The sequence below is a fragment of the Myripristis murdjan genome, chromosome 5, assembly GCF_902150065.1.
Source record: "Myripristis murdjan chromosome 5, fMyrMur1.1, whole genome shotgun sequence".
NCBI classification, from domain to species: Eukaryota; Metazoa; Chordata; class Actinopteri; order Holocentriformes; family Holocentridae; genus Myripristis; species Myripristis murdjan.
The window spans coordinates 12070812-12093817 of record NC_043984.1 but is presented as its reverse complement, the minus strand read 5'-3'; the positions used below and the strand labels follow the sequence as shown (position 1 = coordinate 12093817).

The 23006-nt window shown below is 41.4% G+C and overlaps 2 protein-coding genes across 3 annotated transcripts in view; one reads left to right on the top strand and one right to left on the bottom strand.

Annotated features, from left to right (window-relative positions):
* Positions 1 to 1246: 1246 nt before the first annotated feature.
* On the top strand, positions 1247 to 7747 carry LOC115359063 (cytochrome c oxidase subunit NDUFA4). 2 transcript variants are annotated; one of them, XM_030051348.1, is made up of 4 exons: positions 1247 to 1539; positions 4270 to 4355; positions 6260 to 6323; positions 7434 to 7747. In XM_030051348.1, the coding sequence occupies exons 1-4, from the start codon at positions 1498 to 1500 to the stop codon at positions 7488 to 7490; spliced, it is 249 nt and encodes an 82-aa protein (XP_029907208.1). In that variant the 5' UTR covers positions 1247 to 1497; the 3' UTR covers positions 7491 to 7747. The 2 variants fall into 2 exon arrangements, with proteins under 2 accessions (XP_029907208.1, XP_029907209.1); XM_030051349.1 differs by lacking the exon at positions 1247 to 1539 and adding an exon at positions 2561 to 2667.
* A 9233-nt stretch (positions 7748 to 16980) lies between these two features.
* shmt2 (serine hydroxymethyltransferase 2 (mitochondrial)) overlaps positions 16981 to 23006 on the bottom strand; it is a 29176-nt gene continuing 23150 nt past the window's right edge. The window contains exons 8-12 of the mRNA XM_030051347.1: positions 22645 to 22807; positions 21380 to 21479; positions 20180 to 20335; positions 19040 to 19147; positions 16981 to 18631 (exon numbers count right to left, since the gene is read on the bottom strand). Of these exons, the coding sequence (XP_029907207.1) occupies positions 18504 to 18631; positions 19040 to 19147; positions 20180 to 20335; positions 21380 to 21479; positions 22645 to 22807 (655 nt within the window). The 3' untranslated portion in view covers positions 16981 to 18503. The remainder of the gene's footprint in view (positions 18632 to 19039; positions 19148 to 20179; positions 20336 to 21379; positions 21480 to 22644; positions 22808 to 23006) is intronic.

Below are 23006 nucleotides of genomic sequence, written 5' to 3'. Positions count from 1 at the left end.
TTTTCTCCCCCACTGACAAATGTCAGGTAAAACATCTTAGGGTGACTCACGAGACTGCAGGACAAGAGCGCCACAGAATAAATCACTCACAAAATATTGGGCAAGTTTCACAGAGTAAACAGAAGTTAAAGGCCGAGGAAACCGGTGCACAACCCCGATTACACAGGCCGTGTGAAGCAAGCCTCTTCTTATGGGGGAAGGATTTGCTTTCCTTTGAGATAAATATTTACCCCCCAGGCTGCTGCTGGTGATAACAATCTGTTTCTTAGATGCCTGGTTAATTGAGGGTTAAAACACAACACTTGGAATATTACAAAGATCTTTCCTTGAATTTCTCTAATCACCTTACCGACCACTGTTGTTTTATTCCATATAGGCAAGCTTTAATGCTGATGTTTAATGGGTTAACGTGAACAAGGTTCAAGTGCTGGTGTTTTAAAATGCAACCAGCAAGTCTCACCCCCTTAAGCATGATTAACAGTGAGAACGCAGCAGGTATCTTAAATAACGAGGTTCAATTGCCTATGCGTTTTGCCCAACGTAGCATTTTGGTGTTAATTACATTAGGCTGTGTGTCGTTGAGGAACTCGAAAAGTCTGCAAGCGCTGCATTACTCGGTAATCAATTGCCATTATCATCTGTGGGACAAAGGTCTCCACCCGGGGGAAATGTTGTCGGGAGCTGCTGCTGCCGCTCCCCTCTTGTACGCACAACAAGATACTTTGCAAAAGCAGCAGTTTAATAACCAGTGGGAAAAGCTGTGATAGTTTCAAAGCGATGGTTATCAGGTAAAATATATGGTAAAATGATTTTATAAATGAAACAGGACAGTAAAACATGACTCATCTGGCTAACCAACATCATGGTTGCACTGTAAGTGTATGGTGAAATGACTCCAAGAACTACACTACATTATAGAAGATGCACTGCTGTTGCCCTGTGGCTCATACCCAAGAGGAAGTGTTTGGAAAATTCTTCTCTACTAATTAAATATAAACACAACGATGCAACTGTATCTGTGGCAGCAAGAAATATCCTAGTTCTCTGGACATGATGTCATACTTTAGCACAATGTAACCCTTAGTACAGAGAGTACACAACAGCCTCGGAGGATGCATGTAGTGTTTTCCACACTGCTCAGTCCTCAACAGACTCAACAGATGTGTTTATAAGGATTAGGACTCTCTCTCCCTCTCTCTCTCCCTCAATGTCCCCTCTGACCCTCTCATTCAACCAATGACAGGGAGGGACGAGGCCGGATAGAGCGGAGGGAAGAGATTGGCAACAGGTTTCCCTGCACTGGCCAACATACTTTAACAAACAAAGAGCTCTCTACATAAATCCACACAGAGAGACGCACATGGGCACATTCATCAGACTCTAAGCGTCCTGATTTTTTTTTTTCCTGAATTTTTCTTTCTTTGTGGTTTCGTTTTTTGGGGGAGATAGATTTTGTTCCATTTTGTGTTTGTTGTTGGAATAATAACAATAATAAAGATGATTAGGACCCTGGTTCAACAGGCAAAGAAGCACCCAGGGGTAGGTTACTTTTTATTCATGTGCCTATTGAGCTTTCTTTGTGATCATTCCTGTTTTATCATCAAGTGCTCATATTCATATCTCACCAAATGCCAAAGAGACTGGCTGCAAATCACTGCATTTAGTTTTGTGACAGTTAATTATAATTATGGGTAAACTTTTCTGGGACATCATACATTGTTTTTGTAGATACGCTACCAGCCTTTTCAGTCATAGATTGGTAGGGAATAATTACCTGTTTATGAAAAAGTATGCATAAATATATTCCATACACAAAAAATACATAAATGTGCATATATGTATAGTATTTGTGTTATACATAATTCTAGGTATTTGCTCAACTTTCGAGGAAATTGGAATCAACAAATACCTAATAAACATTATTGTAGAAATTAAATGATAAACTGTGTATCTGTGGGTACAACAGAAATGGGTGGGTGTTGACTCAGTCATCATCACCAGACAATTAATCCTCTTTCTGTCTCTTTTGTAGCATCTATACACCCTTTTTTTAATTAATTGGTTCTATTGATTCACAGTGAGCAAGATTTGGTAAATTAGTTTCAAAATGTTAACCACAACAAATTTTCGACTACCTGCTCAGTTTTTTGCAGTTAATGATTTGATCTTCCGTATTGTTCACACCCAGTAAAGCAATCCAGTTGCTTCCAGTTACAATGTGTTATTGGATTACTAGTTTTACTTTACGACCATAATCTACAGCCATTACAATCCATTAACAATCCTCTCCTCATGCATCAATGCACATTTTACTGGGATGTGTGCAGAATGTAATTAAAACGTGCCATTTACATCCTGATAACACAATGTAACAGAAAGAAAGACAGAGAGAAAGAAAGAAAGAAAGAAAGATAAACAGCTGAACTTAACACAGAAGCTGTGCTTGATTTTTTCCGGGGAGAGGCTGCGGGTGACCCAAATTACTGGATTGACGGGGTTGAGTTGGCAGTTTACCAGAACAGTAATAAGGCCAGCAACAGTATTGAACCCCACAGAGTATAGAACATTTCCTAAATCGGTCAGGCTGAATGGCAAAAGGTGAAACACTCACAAGTGCAGCACAATATGAACATCAGCACCGGGAAGTGGACAGCTCCCTCTCCACATGTCTGCAGTATCTTTATCACTCTCTTGATGTGTGTACATGTGCATGTGTGTGTGTGTGTGTGTGTGTGTGTGTGTGTGTGTGTGTGTGTGTGTGTGTGTGTGTGTGTGTGTGTGTGTGTGCGTGTGTGTGTGTGTGTGCATGCGTGTGCATCAAGAACTGCTGCAGCATTTTTGCTTGTGTGTGTGTGTGTGTGTGTGTGTGTGTGTGTGTATAGCTGCTGGTGTTCACTTCACTGAAGCCTCTGCAGCCTGAGTATGTGTGCATGCTTGAGTGAGTGTTCACATGCACTCCTCACCAATCAACGATGAATTAATTGCATGCACAAGAGCATGTGCTGTTTGCCTGTGTGTGTGTACTACAAACTTAAAGCTCCAGTACACAGATGGGTTTTTACAAGCTGACATTTTGCTTGAATTCAGGAGGAAGTAATCCCCATGTTAGGTGGTCATAAATTAATAATATGTCAGGAGCCAGGCAGCAGCGATAGCATATTTGCTGTAAATGGTTCAAGCATCTGACCAGTAGATGGAAAACCTGGAGGATGAGAGTTTGCTTTGTGTAGTCAGTCAGCTGCACGCTCAGTCGCCACACTAATTATGGCTTTATGGAAGTGACTATCAATTTTCCAATCACAAGGAATCTTCCTAATCAAGCACAAGGGAAGTGGCGCTGCAATCAGACAGGAGACAGATGTGTAGACACAGCTGACGAGAGATATCCTTCAGTTCAACCTGATCAAACTGTCATCTCTCTGCAGCTTGACTAGATCTGTGTGGGGCGGGAACAGATGTTCGCCAGTTGTGTGACGATCTCTCTCTCTCTCAGATACACAAAGTACAGCAGAGAGGAAATGTATGGCACTGTAGCTGTGAGGAGTCGATGCTGTGTGGTGAGAGGATTGTCGCGCCCAAGCTTTGGGTGTTTAAGATGACATATCGCATTATCCCCTGTCCCCCTAATGTGTTTTTCTATTTTAATTCCTGTCATCACCACCACTCACAACCTCCATGAGGGTGTGTGTATGCACATCTCTGTTTGTGTGGACATATGTGTGCATATTTGTGTACACGTCCTACTCTCAGGGTATGTCTGTGTGTATGTGTGTGTGTTTTTTTTTTTGGCTGCGAGTGTGTGTGTGTGTGTGTGTGTGTGTGTGTGTAATCCTGTCGCTCAGGCTGACAGGCAGCGTTGAGGAGGAGAGGCTGGCACACGCAGAGATGCGGCAGCTCGCGCTTCGGCTGCGTCCTTGCCCGTTCAACCCGGGCTGACAGTGAGCTGCCTCACACATGGCCTGGGCCTCATGCATATGGACGAGGGCAGGGAGAGGAATAACAGGAATAACAACTACCAGTGTGTGTGTGTGTGTGTGTGTGTGTGTGTGTGTGTGTGTGTGTTTATGTGTGTGTATTTCACACAGGTGCATGTGCATGGTACATATCACACCCAACCACTTGATAGAATATGCTTGTTTACCTTTATATGTCATATACAGTTATATGTCTGTGGTCTGGGGCTAATGCATTCCTCCTCCTCTTCTCCTCTCCTCTGCTCTCCTCTCCTCTCCTCTCTTCTCCTCTCCTCTCCCCCTTTCCTCTCTCCAGTTAATCCCTCAGTTTTTCTTCATTACTCTGGGCATGACTGGAGCCGGCCTCTACCTGATCCGTCTGGTGAGAGGACCTCATGTCACGTAAGCCCTCCTACTGTTTCTCTGCACTTGCTGGAGCTTTCCATCTTTCATCTGAGACTGTGTGATTCTCCAAATATTTCCTTCTGCAGATGGCCCGATGAAAGTAGTGCACCAAGAAATAATAATAGTATCCAGTGATTGCTACGTATCCATAATCCCAAAGTGCTCTAACTGCTGTTGCTGCAGCAGAATTTAGAAATTTTTGACCCGAGAGGTCAGGTCAAAAATTTCTATGAGAGGTTTTCCCATGCAGACATTCATGCTATTTGAGTCTAAAAGCTGAATAAAATAGGGGCAGGCTATTATTTTGAAAAAAAAAAAAAAAAAAAAAAAATCCAACATTATACAGACATCAGTAAATAATACAAAATCATATTGCACTTTTTTTTCCCTGTAGGCTACCTATTTTTTAATTCCCTCTTCACCGACCACATCACCCTACTCTTTTCAAACTCTATTGGCTCCCTATCAAATTTCAGGTTGACTACAGGGCTCTACTTCTCTCACACAAAGCCCTCGGTAACCTCAGCCCTTCATACTTATTAGACCTGGAATACTACACCCAATATTTCTATGGTCATTCAGTTGTGTCGCTGCTGCTGAAAAGACACTGCACAGACAGAAACATTACTGTAGCATGAGCACAGACAGCAGCAACAAAGTGACACATGCCGCCCTCATCAGTGTTGTCCATGGTGAATATTTTCAGCACCATCACTGGACATTGCCTGTAACAGAATATCCATCATAAAATCTGCTGCTTTTTGCACCAGTTGTAAACAAAATAACTGGTCAGGGTCAGCACACCTATGTCATTGTTGTGCCAACCATGTGTGGATATGCAAGTAAGTGCGGGTAAAGTTTGAACAAACATATCAGATCTGGTCTCTTATAACTTTTAGTTAGATTTGCCCTGCAGTATGAACAAAGCCTTATTTGCACTGCAAGCTGTCGTGGTCAGTTTTAGTGAAATGTTTCCAGACTTTGGACTGTTTCTGCAACATTGTGTACTTACTTTGAGCCAAATGAGAGGTGGGGCTTTAGTGATGCCTGGACAAGTTTGTTTTCCTGCCTGTGGCAAGCAGATACCCAGCCAGCCAATCAGCAGACACTTTGGGTTTTAGAACAGGTGTGGCGATTGGATGGAATACGGTGTATAATTAACCGTTAAAGTACCAAACTTTGGCAGTGAACACTTGGTCATTACCACTGGGACTGCTGAACTCTCAGACTACATACATAAATGTGCTGTCTGCTTGCCATATTTGGATACATAGAGGCTCTTGTTGTGAGGGTCAGCGAGACAGCCTGACCTCATCACTGCGCAGTGATGAGTGCTGCAGTCAGTGACTGCCTTTCTCTGAGAGATTGTCTAGTGTTTGTGGTAATGGATGGGAGAGATGAGGGACGTGCTTGCTCTGCCATCAGTCTCTTTGCCTCCTCTCTGTCTCTTTGTTTGTGCTTGGCGGTGCGACTCGCTGCCTGCCGGAGGAGAAGGAGGAGGAGGATGAGGAGGAGGAGGGATGGACATTCACAGTGGAGCTGTGCTCTGTGAGATCCAGACTTTGGTTAATGAACAGAGGAGTACTGCCAAGTCACTGGGCTGAGTTCACCTCATCTCATAATCACCTCTCTCCCTCTCTCCCCACTTGTTTTTCCATCCGGCGTCTGTGTATTTATCTCCTATTGTCTCTGTCCTTCTGTTCCTCTGTTTCTCGTTGTTTCTCTTCCTGTCTTTATTATTTACATCTCTGTCTATTTCTCTTTCTCTTTTTCCTCTGCACTTGCTTTTCAACTCCACCCTGCATATTCCTCTCTTGCTCCTGTCCCCTCTCCAACTTTTTGCCTTTCTCTCTCGTCTGTATTTATTACTCTCCGTGCCCTGAATCTCTCCCCTTTCCCAGCTTGTGGGATAAGAAGAACAACCCAGAGCCCTGGAACAAGCTCGACCCAACCTACCAGTACAAGGTGACTCTTTCCCCACCACGCACACACACACACACACACACACACACACACACACACTACACCGCCATCTGACTGCTCACACCATTCATGTCCACCGGAAAACTAATCTAGCCTAAAATGGCATCTTTTCAGTGGTATTCCATCTGGAGAAATCAGTTCAGATCAACAAAAATCTCACATTTATAATCAGCCTGAAAACCTACCAAATCAAATTTGGACAAACCAACACTGGCAAAACAAATTCATATCAACATGGCTGCTTCATGGCTTTCTTCACATCTGTTCAAACAAAAGGAAAACAAAGTGTCTTTCAAAAACAAATTAAGGCAGATGGAACTGGAGGCTTTTAGTGGTTGGTGGTAATTTGCTGAACCTCTCGAACAAGGGCAAAGCCCCAGACAAGCTAATAGCAATATTAGAAATGCTGACCCAAAACAGAATAGGAAAAGAACCAACTGACAGGCCCCAGAAGAGATCTGGATGATGTGTTTTTTAGAGAACAGGGCATTTTCTGAGGGTTTCAAGGCTCTGTTGCTTGCCAGTGGAATGAAAGTCACTGCAGACAAAAGGTCAGCATACGGCATGTTTAATTCTCGATAGCGAGCCAAAGGTCTCACATCGAGATTCCACTGAAGTCCAAACAATGATCGTAATGAGGAGAGGGAAATGTGCATGTGCGATTGTGTGTATGTGTGTGTGTGTGTGTGTAGGGTTGGGAGTGGGTTGGGGGGGTAGAGGAGGAGACAAGGGTTTAACGGCAGACCAGTTGAGGAGGATATGCATGGATAAAATAATTGTTGCAACACAAAAAGGTTTCTTTCATTTGGATTACACACACACACACACACACACACACACACACACACACACACACACACACATATATATATTTAAATATGACATAGGCAAATTGTCTCAGCAAGGCAAAACTGAGAAGCATGTTAAAGTACATGAGAGAGAGAGAGAGAGAGAGAGTGCAGGGTAGTAAATCAGTCCGCCCCCTACTCCTTTTCCCCTACCTCGTTTTTTTCACATGCATTCCTAAAGACAGCACTGATGAATTTAATTTAAGCAAAACAGATTTAAATGTATTCCTCCTGCCTCCCACAGTTTGTGGCCGTCAACACGGACTACAAGAGCCTGAAGAAAGAGGGCCCTGACTTCTAAAGGTCCTCCAGGCAACTTCAGGGGCACCAAGTTTGGCAGGACCTCCTGTTGTCGCCGCTTTGATGTGAAACTGCTTCCTCTACATTTCCAGAGTCTCACCTCACACGCTCCACGACTCGACACAACCTCTAAATTTACACCGTAACCTTGAAGACAAAAGCTAAAAGGCAGAAGGGTGGTTCTTTTTGTGTGTGGTCATCTGTTAGAGTGCTTGGGCTCAGTTAATAATATTAATAAAAGTGGATAATTAACATTAATATGTATTGGTAATCTTTGTGCATGCATGCTCCACAGGGAGGTCAGAGGTCAGGGTTAGAGACAGAGCAGCAACCCTGCAGCTGGTAGGGAGGCAGTGTCTTTGGGAAGTACAGTCTTCTTACTCAGTATGTTACCACACTGCCATGCATACGCTCGATAGCCAATACTTGTAGTTGACTGTTGAATGTTCTACAAAATCCAAATCTTGTTCTAATTTCCAGGAAAATAATTTTTACTGAGCTCATCACATCACAAGCCCAGCATTGGGACAAATAAGTCACACATGCTGAGATATGAAGTTGTCGATGAAGCGGACCAAAATAGAAAACAGTCATCAGAGATGAATATGTATGTGGGTCATAGAGCTCTTTTAAACCGTCTCTCTGTCCCACGGAGAACGAGGAAAGATGTGGTCCAAACAGACAAATCACTGAACTGTTTGATCACTGTTTGTCTGGAAGGACCAAAACATTATTTTCACTTAGGTAGAGCTATGCCAGGGAAATGACAGATTCAGAATCAATAGTTTCTCCAAATATGCCTCCTGCTGGCATAACTCTCCTGAGTTGGAGAGTTCACTGAATGATGAATGTGTGCTTCTGTGAGTGAGTGTGTATGTGTCTGCCTGCGTACACACAGACGTTTGTGTGTACGCAGTGTTCGCTCTCACTCAGTATCACTGCACACCGAACGGCACAACCTATAATCTTACACTAATGGCACACAAACTAGTTCCATGTTGCACCGCTGGGTTCTCCTAATACACTCCTTAATAGACAATCTATGTTCCAGCCTCTCCATGAGCCCATTTATTTGCCACCTCCCTCCCAAAAACTGAGCAGCCACATGGCTCAAGAGAGCAGAGGGCTGGTAAGGAGGAGGGTGTATGTGTGTGTGTGTGTTTGTGTGTGTGTGAGTGCAAATACTGTTTAGCAATATGCCTCCCTCAACTGTGTGGTGACCTGCCCAGTGGGTATTGTCTGTAGCTGGGTCATGTTTGTGTGTGTGTGTGTGTGTGTGTGTGTGTGTGCTGTCAGGTGCTCTGAACCTGCTGACAGGTAATCAGCCAGGCTAAAGCATCACACTGGGGCATAATCACAAGGGCACACACACACACACGCACGCACACACACACACACACACACACACACACACACACACACACACACACACACACACACACACACACACACACACACACACACACACACACACCTACACGGGGGCAGTTATAATCCAACCTGAACGGCCTCTCAGGTCGTTGCAATTGCATTGCCTCCGTTTGTTTTTTCTTTGTGTTAGTGCTGATGTGTATTGTTGTACCTGCAGCCTTGCAGGTTATACACTCTGGCAGCTCGTCATCCCCGAGCTCAACAAAGAGTCGGACGCCTATAGAACAGTGGGAGATGCTGGGATTTTTTTTTCCCCAATCTTGTTCATACATACCTCATTATGATAATTTACTTTTCAACAATTCAGAAATATTAGGGCAGGGAAATATATCAAAATTATATTGATATCATTATCAGGGGTGCCGTATATGGGGGAAAAGTTAGGACAATTCCAAGGGCCCTTGCTTGACAGGGCCCCCCAAAAATAGGTAAAAACTAATATAAAATTATTAAACCATCATCGAGTAAATAGATATATTTTTTGTTCATGGGGCCCAAAATTCTTGACAGTGCCCCTGATCATTATATAAACATCTGAGATTCTGGATATTGTACAAGGCTTGTCTTCTCCTGGTTTTAAAGGCTTCATGTTAGTGAAGGGATGCAATTTGAACTTAGTACTGTTGTAGCTGTTCTGTTATTTGCCCTGACCTGCTTGGCCATCTAATGGTTGTTTATCAAAAATCTCTTATGTGTAAATATCTTATGAATGCACTAATAGTTCAATATTGCCACAATATTGATATCAGGGAATTCAGTCAAAGGTTTCATTTCATTTTGTCCACATCAGCCAGTCCCACTTGCCCAATGTCATCTGAACACTAATCATTTTTTCTTCAAATGTCCATTTTCTAGTGCATACCTGTTTTGAGTTTCTTTCGCCCAAAATCATATTTCCCTTGCCTACCTTTAGCCCTTTTTCTAACTCACGCTCCCATAAAATATGACAATGGAACAAAATTAATGAATTCATATGGTTTCAATAGTGTGTGTGTCAACAAACCCATGCTGTACTTTCCCAAACAGCAAACACTGAGGCAGCCATGCCTCACCAGACGAGGAGGTATGGCAGCATGTGATTAAGATTTCACAAACACAGTTGTGTTTGCCATTTTCTACCTCAGAAAGAGTTGAGAAGAGAGGTTTTTTTTTCCCACACATAGAATACTTAAGCCCTTGGCAGTGAGACAGAGGCAGAGAGAGGCAGATCGAGAGCGAGACTATCTCCTCCTCGACTACATACTCTCTGACAAGCAAGAGTAGATATTTTTAGATGGGGATTAATTTTAATGGGCAAGATAAGAAGTAAGTCATGGGTGGAGGAGGGACGAATAAATAAGTAAATAGGACATGCCACAAAACAGGAGGCAGTGGTGGCAGCGTTGGGGTAGCATGGCTGAGAGGCCCTGGGCAGATGCACTGATTCGGTGGAGATAGTGGGGTCTTTCATCCTTTCATCCTTCCTCCTATAGCTGAAATGTGCTCCGTGTGTTTCAATATTGCATACAAACCCCAATCCAACATTCGTCCATAGATCAAAAAGAAGAGGACATTTGTGTTTTGGATGGCTGGGATTCAGGGAGTTTCTTGGTCCACTTGGTCTCATTTGTCCCTGCAAATCGAACATTGCTGAGTTTGCATGAAGGGATGGTCCACATACTGACCTGTGGATCATTAAAAGGGGACAATTTTTTCCCCCCTCAAGAATGAAAAAGTTCTTGAAGCTGCACTATGGAACTTTTACATATAAATAAACATTGGTTAAGTTCAATCTAATGGCAAACCAGTTCACACAACAATGATGAAGTCTATCACCCACCAATAAAACTCACTGCATTGTAAATTACATTGCAAAGCTGGTGTGTGTGGTGGCAGTCAATACTGGCGCACAGTTGACTGTTAGTGACACATTTTACAGAAGCCACACCTCACAGTTTCTACTGGAATTTCTTAATTAAAATTATATGGATAATCACTTCAGTTTGCTATTCCATGACTCTCTCACATCATACAGAACTGGAAAGTCCTGTACTGAAGATTTAAGTTTGTTTTTTTTTTGTTTTTTTTGTAAATATAGTCTTACAAATACAGAAAAGTTGATAGTCACTGAAATAGTTCTTAAGCATTTTCTCAACTGTCTTCTTAGTTTTGCTTCTTCTTAAGTTGTCAAATTGATTCTTAATTTCTATTTTATTTTATTTTCATTCTGCATACTTATAACAATATAGCTGACAAAGGTAAGGCCATTAATTTATTACAAAACTACATACCAGACAGTTAAGGACAGTTTAGTGTGGTGAACATAGCTTGCTACTTGCACTTAATAAGAATTTAGTCAAAACCAATGTCTGCCCATCCTCCTGTGCTTATAGTTACTTCTTCAAGTAATCTGTAAATATAACTTACCTAAATAATTATTCCAAATTATTTTCTAGATAGAAGTATTAAGGCTTGCAGCTGAGGATGAAAATCTCCTGTTGATGCTTGTTTACATTGTGAATGAGATGTTGTTGTTGTCAGAGATGAAATGATTTTGAGAATTCATTTGGGAAGTGAATTTTGCCCCATGTACCTGAAGGTCAATTTTTCCTGCCTTGTTTTCTCGATCTGCATCTGGGTCCAGTGGTGAGTGCCAGAGACAATCAAGCAATTCTGACTCAGATTACTACACTTTGTTTCATTTTTCACCAAGTGAGCCAGCATACTACATACTTGCATACTACTTCTGTAATTCCTACAAATAATAACATCGCACTTTTCTAAAATATATTTTCATAGCACTTCATCAACAATCACCTGCGGTGGAGGTGAAAATTTGTTCAGCTGGCTCGCTATCAGGAGCGAACAACACCCAGAGCTCATGAAGTCCAGCTCAGCAAATTTCAGAAACCATGCTGGACTCCCAACAAACAAAACAGCACTGCTTGCGACAACAAGATGTGAGCCATCTATCGGTCAAATACAAGTTATTAAAAATGATCTTTCAGTTTTGTCAGACAGAAAAGACACACAGATTGCTGATCATATTTCCACAGACAGGTTGTTGTGTCCACAAGGCAAATAAACAGCTGGACATTTGATGTGTCACAGCTGGGGACAGAAGCCCCAACAGTGATTGTGAGGGTTAGTTTAAAGAAAATACTCCATATAAAGTATTCAGCATGCTGTGTTTTTGTGTGTAGGGTCGGCTAGTTTAATATCCTAGTTGTGGTGTTGAAATATATTAACAAAACAAACTGCTCCCTGCTCATGAGATTTTAAAATGCAATAAAAGACTAATTAATTAAGACACTGTTAATTAACATACTTTAAAGACCCCATAAAATGGACTCTTACTGTTTTGATTTGATGTATTTCTTGTTGTAACAGGACATAATGCAGGGAATGATCACTCATAAGTACAAACCAGTAGGATTAGGGTTAATAATAATAATAATCAGTTTGGGAGAGAATGGAAAGGAAAAGGAAAGATGGATGAGAGGGGACGTTTAAAGATTTGTTTTATTGGTTGACATTCTAATTCACACACACACACTAGTGCAGGATGATGTCACCATTTAAGATGCTCTGTTTTACAGGAGGAGGAAGTCATGTGAGGACATTGCATGGGGACTTTAAAGCAGCATTTTAGATTGAATTAGAAACTCAACCTGCGGTGACCATTGGCCCAATAAACCACCTATCTACCAACAGGTATTTCTCAAGAAACCAATTGTGACTTACTTTTTTACCGCCCCCGTCTCTGTGAAATGGTTGTTGTCCTTCCATATAAAAGTAGAGTTTTATTCAAGGATGCTGACTGGTACAAATTGTTAAACCTTAACACAAATGAGCGGCTTGCCAACATGGTCACAGAGAGAAAATAGGCAACAGCATATCCCTCTAAAAATACGACAATGTACGAGGTAACATCCTGCCTGTATGAATTCCTAAATAAGCCAGGGGCGTGTTTACAATACACGGCATGAGAATAGCTCGCTCTGTGTAAAAAGCAGGACAAAGATTTATGCTGCATTGGCAGTCTTGTTCCATACTAACCCCTCCTCGCTCCTGGAGCAGGGAGAGTTTTCCATCGGGGAAGAGGAGGTGAAAACAGTTTTCAAGAGTTGTTGGCTCACTGCTGCAGGTAGGGTGTGAAAATATGTTTACTAAAAGTGTCTGCAGAAGAGGAGCATTTGGGTGTAAAATAGGCATAACTCTGGCTCTTTCAGACACACATCCTCGAGCACACAGCCTGCAAACAAACGCACAAATAAACAGGTAGACACAAGCACACACACACACACACACACACACACACACACACACACACTGGTGCACCCGCATGCATGCAAATACAAACACACCATCGCAAATTACAGTGAGTGTCAGCTCTGTGTGTGTCCAGCTTCCTCTTCCCACATCAGGCCTGTTGGAGGGTAAAATGATGAGAGTAAGATTAAGGCACATAATTCTATTACAGAAGACAAAGAAGAGCGGACTGGTGTAACGTATATAATGCTTCACATCGCATGACATACTCTCTGAATCGAAAACCCCAGATTTTGTCGCAAAAGACAATATTGACCATGAATTAGCCCACCAGCATGATAACATGGTTTATACAAAACGAGTACAATTAGACATATCTGTCTATGCAAATTAACTTGAAATGCCAGGGAACTTGATCAGGGCTGACTGTCACCAATGAAAAACAAACTCTGCTCAGTCCACTGAGGACTCCCACAAGTGCCTAACACAAATGACTCATGAGTCATGAAAAGGGAAGGGGTGTGGCTAAAGTATAGGGCGCAGTGCAAACCATCAGCAGTGAAAGTGTATGGGTATTTGTGTTACATGAATCAGTTTTAGAGGCTCTGTGCTTTTTTTGGCCACTCCCACTGCCATGCCCTGTTTTAGCCAACTGGCACGAACACAAATACGCACCTTTATGCACACACACACACACACACACACATACACACACTTGACCTCCATGTCAAATTTCCGGCTCCTAGGGTGAAAACTGGCTGCCAAGGGATGGAGATATTTTTTGGACCAACCAAAAACCAAGCTATGGAGCTGCTGGTTGCAGCTAATAATAAACTGTTAAACACAAGACTGGAAACTGAATCACTGGTGTGTGTGAGTGCATGCATGTTTGGGAGTGTGTGTAGAGGTCAGCAGAGGCAATTCCAGGCACTGCTGGGACCCCAGGCAGAAAAAAACCACTGGGCCCTTCTGACAGCCATACATTGCCATAATGTTACCCACAACTTGTATTTAATTAATCCCAAATCAAATAACTTAATCTTCAAAGAAATTAATCAAATATTAAATAATAATGGCTCCTCAGGAAAAAAAAATGTATCACATGAAAAGAGCAAATGGCTCAGCAGGGGTGAAAGTTTCCTGACACCTGCCCTGGTGTGCACCTGCTTAATGAGGGGATGCATGCAGCTCCCTCAGACACATTTAGATTCTCAGTCACCTGTGCATTTTGTCTCCTGCACTGAGCTCTTCCTCCGCTGAGGGGTCATGTCAGGTTGAGGTCTTCTCTGCTCCAGACTCTCCCCTGTCTGACTTTAAACCAGAAGGCTGAGGAGGTGAAGTGCTCACTCTGCCAGCTCCGGCTCAAGCTCCTGGGGCAGCAAGCTGAGCCCAGGGAGGCAGAGGCTACGGAAATGCAGGACAAAAGCTATCACGTTGTGGTGCAGATTTTGGAAAAATGGGACCGGGTGATCAAAATAAGCAGTTCACACTGAGGGACAAGAAAGTATTTTTAGAAAAGTAGAGTGAGGAAATGTAAGGGCAAGTGCAGCTGCACGTTTTGAGAATAAGAGAATTGAGAATAAAAAGTACTTCTGTACTTAAATCACTGATCAGGGCGGGGCCTGTGGTTTTGTCCTGCGGGATGCCCTCTGACGAAAACAATTATGTGATATTGACTGGGAACTCATATCCAGGATTTCAAGACTGAGAAGGCAGCTCACAAGATGTAATTCAGTGTTTCATTTGACTTCAAATCACAATCAACTGTTTTTTTTTTTTTTTTTTTTTTTAAATTGCTTTTATGTAATTTTTTGATTTTGTCCAGTTTTCAATCTTGAGTTGCTCCTCATGTTTCCTCTATTTCTCTATTTGTTTTTTTTAATTTAATTTTATTTTATTTCCTTGACCATGTTTATTTTTCCTCTCTAATCTTATGTAAACCACTTTGAAAACTGTGCTTTTATTTAAATGCTATAGAAATTAAGTTTATTATGAGTATTATCATTAGTAGTAGTATTATATCAGTAGTAGTGGTATCTGTAGTGGTATTAATATGAACAGGAGTACACACAACATTACACACACACACACACACACACACACACACACACACACACACAAACACAAGTGTCAGAGACATTGATTAGACCACAAGGAACCCTCGTGTTTCATTACAAGATAATTACAACACATTAGTGGGATTTGGAATTCAAACAGGACATGGAATACCACTAAACCGAGGCAGACAGACCCTCTGTATGTTTAGATCTACCATCATATCACATTCTGCTGTGTCTAATTATGACAGGTAATCATATGACAGGAGTACACCCATGCATATAAACACACACACACACACACACACACACACACACACACACACACACACACACACACACACACACACACACACACAGATTTGACAGACTGAATACATGATTCCAATTAATTGCTGACATTGTCATTTATCCCTCTCCTCATTAAACAGACATGATTTATTGTCAAATCATCTACCAAGGGAACTGAATTTTATTATCTTTTCATTTGTAACAGTGTGTGGTGTGTGTGCCTGTAACAGTAGAGGGCAGAGCAGAGGGGAGTTTTAAGGCTGTGACATATGAGCAACATTATGAGGAAATGTACCAGATGGGTGATATGGCTTACAATTATGACAATTACAACTGAAGAGTACTTTTTCTTTGTGCTTTTTCTTCCTTGTGGACGTCTTCATTTTACAGATTGATTTTGCGATCCATTGCGCTGCTAAAGGATATTGCTCAACCACTGTATGTCTCCTCACAGGGTTGGAAAAATAGAGTTGAGCGAGTCCCCCTAGGGTAAAGAGTGGGCTCCCTGACACAAATGACAAAAAAAAAAAAAAAAAAAAAAAAAAAAGGACAAAAAGGAAAAAGAAAAAAACTTTTCCTCATGTTGTTTTAGGAAGTGGCACCCTACAAACTCTGGCACCTCAGTCCATTTTGATCCAGCTCCAGTCATGTAACCTGTAAGCTTTGTTCCCACATCACCAGCTTGTAAAAAGTTTTGCTTCTTAAAGCAATTTTCTGTCCCAGTTACTCAGAGAAGTCTTACTGATTCCTTTACCTGGTGCTCGGTTAGGAGACTGAGATCGCTTGATGTCTTCCATTTAGATAAGAGCAAGTCCTAAATTATTTGATATAGAGAAGATGCATAGGAACAATTTATTAAGTGGTAGTGGCGGGATAGCTGTAAACAAATTTGAGAATTATAAAATGTAGTGGGCCACACAACCTATTTTAATGCATTTCTCTCCATTCTACATTAGTACAATGGACTTTGAATTTGGTTTATTAGCGCACAAACAGTTATCAGGCTGTTGCCTTCCAAACAGATCCTCTTTAGGCTGGAGCAACAGTGCAGCAAGTTAGTTAAAAGTGGGGACTTTTACAGTGGCTTCATCTGTAATTACTTTTCATCACTGCAGTGTCTAAAAGGGACACTTTCTCCCATTCACACAACAGTACCAGCCCCGTGGGACTATTAGTATTTCTTCTACTCATGTCTGTATCAGCCTAAATATTTGTTGCTCCAGTCGCTCACAAATACATCTACGCTCCCACGCTCCAACTTCTGTACGATCACACTCAAACATGATTACATTTCAACAGACATCTTCCCACACACAAATTATAAATCACCAGTTAGCTGTTCAAACTGTAGGGAGGTGTGTGTGTGTGTGTGTGTGTGTGTGTGTGTGTGTGTGTGTGTGTGAGTGTGTGTATGAGATACACGCATCAATTTGCATATACAAAATGACACAAACAAAATTATACTGCAATTATTAGATTTTTTATTCGGATTAAGCTTTTCTCTATAATAAAAATGTTCTGTAAAACAAAAGTTATTTCAAAGTTGTGTTGACGTAAACAAACTCAGGCAGGTAACATCAGAGATGAAGGAGTCTAGAAGCTGTGTATTGTGCAAAGTCAAGAAGTTTTACCCTTCCTGCTTTCCCTCTTTTGTGCCGTACATTTAACAAACAGAAGAAATGTTGTTCGCTCACTGATGCAGTGATAACAAGTTGTACCGCTTCCAATTTGAGAACCAAGTAGCCAAAAGAAAACCTCCCAACACACATCAAAATCAAGCTGCTATATAATGGTTATTATTTAACACTTATGGTACCATCTGACAGGTAAAGTGGGCATGGAGTGACGCTGCACTACAGCGTGTTAATCTCTCTCAGAAATACAACAAACAAGCTGATGCTACTGTAGGAACACTGATATGTCACATGAGGTGATGGACGTTCAAGATAGTTACTTCTGTTTTAAATAATAGATAGAAAAGTATATTCTCTCTGTAAAACACACATTAAGCATGAAATAATTCAAAGTGACATTTCTACTCATTACATTTGGTTATTTATCTGTCAAAAGGATTCATAACAAAATAAAGGATATGTAGGTCAATTCAATCAAATCTATAATCCATGATATTTGAGACAAAAAAGGCGATTACAGCATGGAGAAATAACAATACTGTAGATTTTCACATAAACTTTTGCTTGGACCCTAACAGTTTGGAGGTGTGTTCCACAAAGCATTACTACATTAGTTAACTTTGAATAATTATGCTTAACAATACTGCAAGTTTGGATAATCCGTCTTTATCATTTCTATAGTAACCAAAATTATTTTCTCTTCCTAACAAGTGGACTAAGACAGTGCTGCTTGGGGAAACACATCTCCACTTCATGAAGCAATCTCATGTAGCTGGTTACATACACTAAGACAAGACAGTACAGGGCTGACATGTACGCATCTCCGTTTAAATATAATCATCTACATTAGTCACATTAGTTAAGACATTTTACAGCATTAAGACTCCTCAGTGAAGATCCAATTATAAGCAAATCAAGTCGTACTGTCTGTGACAGGAAGAGCTTCACATACAAATCTGTTAGCTGTTTGATTGATCTTTTGATTTAGCCTTTTTTTTTCTCCTCCACGCACCATGTTGAGGTGATGATGCAAAGACAGCAGCCAGGAAACAAATTGTTAAACAAAACTTTAAAAATAGAGAACAGGTTGTGCAGCTCTACAAAATTACTCTGAAATTACATCATTTTCTCAGCCTCAACACAGAGGCCACGCTTGTATACAAGATTGGATTAATGGACTGCAGCAAAAAAGAAATACAGAACAATGTTCGCCTGTTTTTTGATTGGATATACATGGAAATGAGTCCATGCACTCAACTCCATACTCACAAATGCTGACCACAAACATCACCAGAGTGTTATCTCTTCTCTATCCTGCTGAGCTGGCGGCCTGACTCCATGTTGGCAAGTCTAATGGTCGTGGAAGCCCGGCATTGGGAAGGGCCTGGCGAAGGCTTCGACGCGGTGGCGCAGGTCGGCGATGCGAGCCACAGTCTCTGGGTCCTGAAGCAGGAAGTTCTTAAAGTCCTGGAGCTTTGCTGTGGAAGACACAGGAGGGGGATGAGACAGCCAGACAAGATTTGAAAAAGGAAAAAAAAAAAAAAAAAAAAAAAAAACACACAAGAGGTGGGGAGTTCAGATTTCTGTTCTTAACTTCCTTTGTTTTATCACCAATGGGCATTTTGTTTCCTCTCATGGTACCGTGTCCAAATAATTTAATCATCTCTTGAGGCCAGGTACAACAAGATAAGTGCTGAAAGTAGTGCCTTGTGTGTGTCTGGCAACGACCTGTAATTCTTCTGCTGAGTGTGTAATAAGTGCACAGTTTCAAATTGTTGCTTTGAGCCCCAACAGATGTACTCAACCAGTGGGGGGAAAAAAAAGTTCTTTTCAACCACCGGGCTGCAGTGCATCCTAATCAGTGTCCCTGCCCACACTAGGCTTACCTGTCTTTTTCTTGACATCCAAGGCAATCTTGAAGCCCTCATCCATGAACTCGACTACTTGCACAAAGTCAGCTTCTTTGAACTGTCGGGAAGTCAGGGCCGGTGCACCTGGGACGGAGAGAAGCACAGGCTTGCTTGTGTGTCACAGGTTAATGGAAGGCTTTATCCTCAAATCAGAGGATGAGCAAACAATTTCAGATCGTTTGTCTAAATTTGTACTTGAAAGGGAGGATGCATTGTCTGAAGAAAGCAGATGCCATTCCCTTTTGATGCTCTTTAAAATGCATCCTCTCCCATACTGCAACCCATTTACCAGCATTTGCTCTTGAAACAAATGATGTTAAAAATTGCAACTTGCAAAGATTCAAAGAAATGGTACCTTTTTTATTTGCTTTTACAGGTCAAGCTCTGATTTCTATTGTTCCAAAGTCTTTCTTATGCTACTCTATTTTTTTTTCCAAATCAGAAAAATGTGTAGACTCCCAGAGTTTCCTGAAATTTGAGTGATTAAATCACGTAGACTGCCAAAATTCAGTGCCTAGACTGATAGTAGATCACTCACTGAAATATTTAAATTCATGTCTCAAACAAATTAGCAATCGAGAAGCCAAAAAGTGCAGAGAATCGTAGGTGAAATATATGTCCCCTGAAGGAGAAGCTAGATGTGGGCAAAGTGTAGAGTTGAGGCTCTTGAACTTCCGAGGGAAGACGAGGGAATTTCACCAAACAGACTTAATTAATCATAATTTGCTCAGTGCTTGTGGCTTGATTGGTGTGTGGCTAATTTACATATGCAGATCTATGTTTTCAGAAGGTGAGTGAAAAAAAAAATGTCATTATGCCTCAACTATTAATTAAATACAAGGTAACATGAAGTAAGTGGTGAATTGCTCACTAATACTCCAAGATGATTATTTTGAGAAAGTGAACAACTGGGATGTCAATTAAGTTTTTTTTTTATTATATATTTTATATTTTATTTTATTTTTAATGTGCAAACCCCATTCATTTTTGATGGGAGAGTACCATTTTCTTACTGTTTTTGTGTTCCAGATCATATACATGAACAAAGGAGCAGGTTAAGCGTGACAAAACCTGGTGTACAAGTTAGATGCAGTGTAATGTGAGGCTGTGTCATACCTAGCCTGAGGCCACCAGGAGTCAGGGCGCTCTTGTCCCCGGGGCAGGTGTTCTTATTGGCAGTAATTGACACCAGCTCCAGCACCCTCTCAGCCCGCGCCCCGTCAATGCCTTTAGGCCGCAGGTCCACCAGGACCAGGTGGTTGTCTGTCCCGCCTGAAATATTCAGCATTCTTAGGAGAAACTTCTGACGAGAGGGAAAGTTCACGGCTCTTTAGGCCTGAACTTCACTTGTAAGCCCAGGATCAGACTTACTCAACACTGGTCTGAAATGGATGTGGCTAGGATGTTGAACTGAACAGATGGGAAATACTGACTTTGCTCAAAAATGCAGTGGAGCGATGAACCTGAATGATAGTCGTGTGTTGTTGCTGGCCTAATTTACTTTACATGTCCACACTTGTCCTTTGAACTTTCCCTTTGTTTCCCAAATTCCAACTTTATGTTGGTGTAGGCTCTATATAAGTTTAAATCATGGGAAGAAATGAGCATAGCGTGTTTTACTGTACTTCAGAAAGAAACAATATGAACATTAATCCCGATGGTTAAATCTAGTGTCAGCATTTCACCAGTAGAATGAATGTATACAGGGATTCTGTATATATACTACAAATAACAGGCAAACATGCAAGAGGAAAATATAAACAGGAAATGACAAATTGCCTGTATAGACTCAACTAATTATTCTTTTTGTTACAGTTTAAAATATGCTGCTTATTTCAATCTTTCCTTTACCAAATGTTATAGTTACTGCGTGGCAACACATTCCTATTGACAAGTTTCTTATTCATCATGAACAACAGATTGTACAGGTATGCACTCACAATGCAGTGTAAGCATGCTACAAATCTGTGTTTTTTTTTTTTTTCCAGGGTATGAATTGTCCTGAATGTTATACATCCAAAAAGAGCTGAGGCTAGCGTATTAAGTGTGGTACAAGATTGAGGAATTTCAAGCCCTCTCTCACAACCAGAAAGTGACCACCTTCACTTGCTTTTCTTTGCTTGACTGGTAGAGCAAATACCCTGACATGAGCCTATTTGCAAATCATGAATTTGAATGCATTTCTGTTTTCACCACGCAATTTGCATTCTATGACGGGATTTATTGATTGGTGTTTTCGATGTTTCTCGCTGCTGTTTGCTGACCCAACATCTCCTTGATAATTAAGACAGTATATTTAAGTCCAAGTTACTTTACCTGAGACCAAGGTGTAGCCTTTACTGAGAAGAGCTGTGGCCATAGCCTTGGAGTTCTTCAGTACCTGGGCGATGTACTCCCTGAACATGGGAGACTGTGCCTGAACACAGACACAGACACAGACTTCGTTTACATGCACACCATATTCTGGTATTATTCAGAATATTTGCAATATTCCGGTTGCGTGTCACGTGTCATGTAAACACGCACCGAACCCGATTAAGGTCATATTCCGTTTGGAGAGAATTCCGAATAAGACCCCTGGCATATGCCTGTTCCAACCGGAATACTGAGGCATGTAAACACCTTAGTTGGAAAACGCCCTGAACTGGAATATTCAGTTACGACTGCGCATGCTGGATTCACAAGGAATTCTGGGGCGTCTTTGTTGCTATAGTGACTGCAAGCGGGGAAAACAACATGGCGAACAGCAGCAAGGGCCAGGAGACTGCAGTCTGCCTTCAGCTGATCAAAGACTTAAATATGATGGCATATATCGATGGGAGAAAACATAGAAATAGCGACAGAAGAAGAAGAAAACTTCTTCTTCTGCGTGCAGCGTGCTGCTGCCCCCTGCGGCTGAGTGTTGCATTACGTAAGAGAGTGGAATACGCCAAAACACGGGGATATGCCGAGTAACATGTAAACAGAATATTCCAGTTGCCGCAGCGCAGTTACCTTAATATTGACCCGAACCGGAATATGGTGTGCATGTAAACATAATCACTGACACAAAAAAGTGAACAAAAAGTCTGGAATACACAACAGTGGTCACTACTAGATTAATACTTAGTTAGAGTTGGCTCTATGTCAGTCTGTCAATACAGTTTAGTCCCTTGTAGTGATGTTATGACATCTACATTTTAGTGCATTATGCCAAGTCTGTTTTAGTAAAATAGAATGTGAATTTTCAAAGAAATTCTTTGAATTAGTTTATCACATTTTTAAGTCCAAAAATCTTGCTTAAAAATTTTATTGCTACCCCTGTATTGTGAAATACATTGTATTCTGGGTTCCATGCCAATACCCTAGTGGATGGTAAGTTAAGATTTCCTTCTGGTTAAAATTCAGTCTCAATGGAGCACAAAGCACCCCAGAAACAGAAATGTAGCTGTAACAGGTTATCAGCTCACAGTCCAGCTGAACCTTAGGATCCAGGTCACACTTATTATAAAATAGAGGATTTGGGAAATAAAATATAACCTTGACAAAGTATATATGGGTATGTTTATGATTAATAAGGCCTTGGTGCTTGTTTCACTGACCTGTTTGAGGGCCACAGCCACACCGGCGATGGCGTGGTTGTGAGGTCCGCCCTGTAGGGAGGGGAAGACGGAGAAGTTGATCTTGTCCTCGAGGTCGTACATGATCTCTTTGCCCTTCTTGTCCACGGAGCGAACGCCCTTACGATAGAAGATGAGGCCAGCCCTGGACAGGACAGAAAAAAGCACTCTACTGACCGTGTCTCAAGTAGGTTAGCCAGCTCCTTTTTGTCTGAAACCAAAGCAAGGCCCCTGGACACTTGTCTTAAATAACATGAGGGATAGATTCTATATCCTATACAATACTGAGCTGAAATAGAAAAGGAAATACTTCATTAAAAGATTCGTATATCAACAGAAAATTT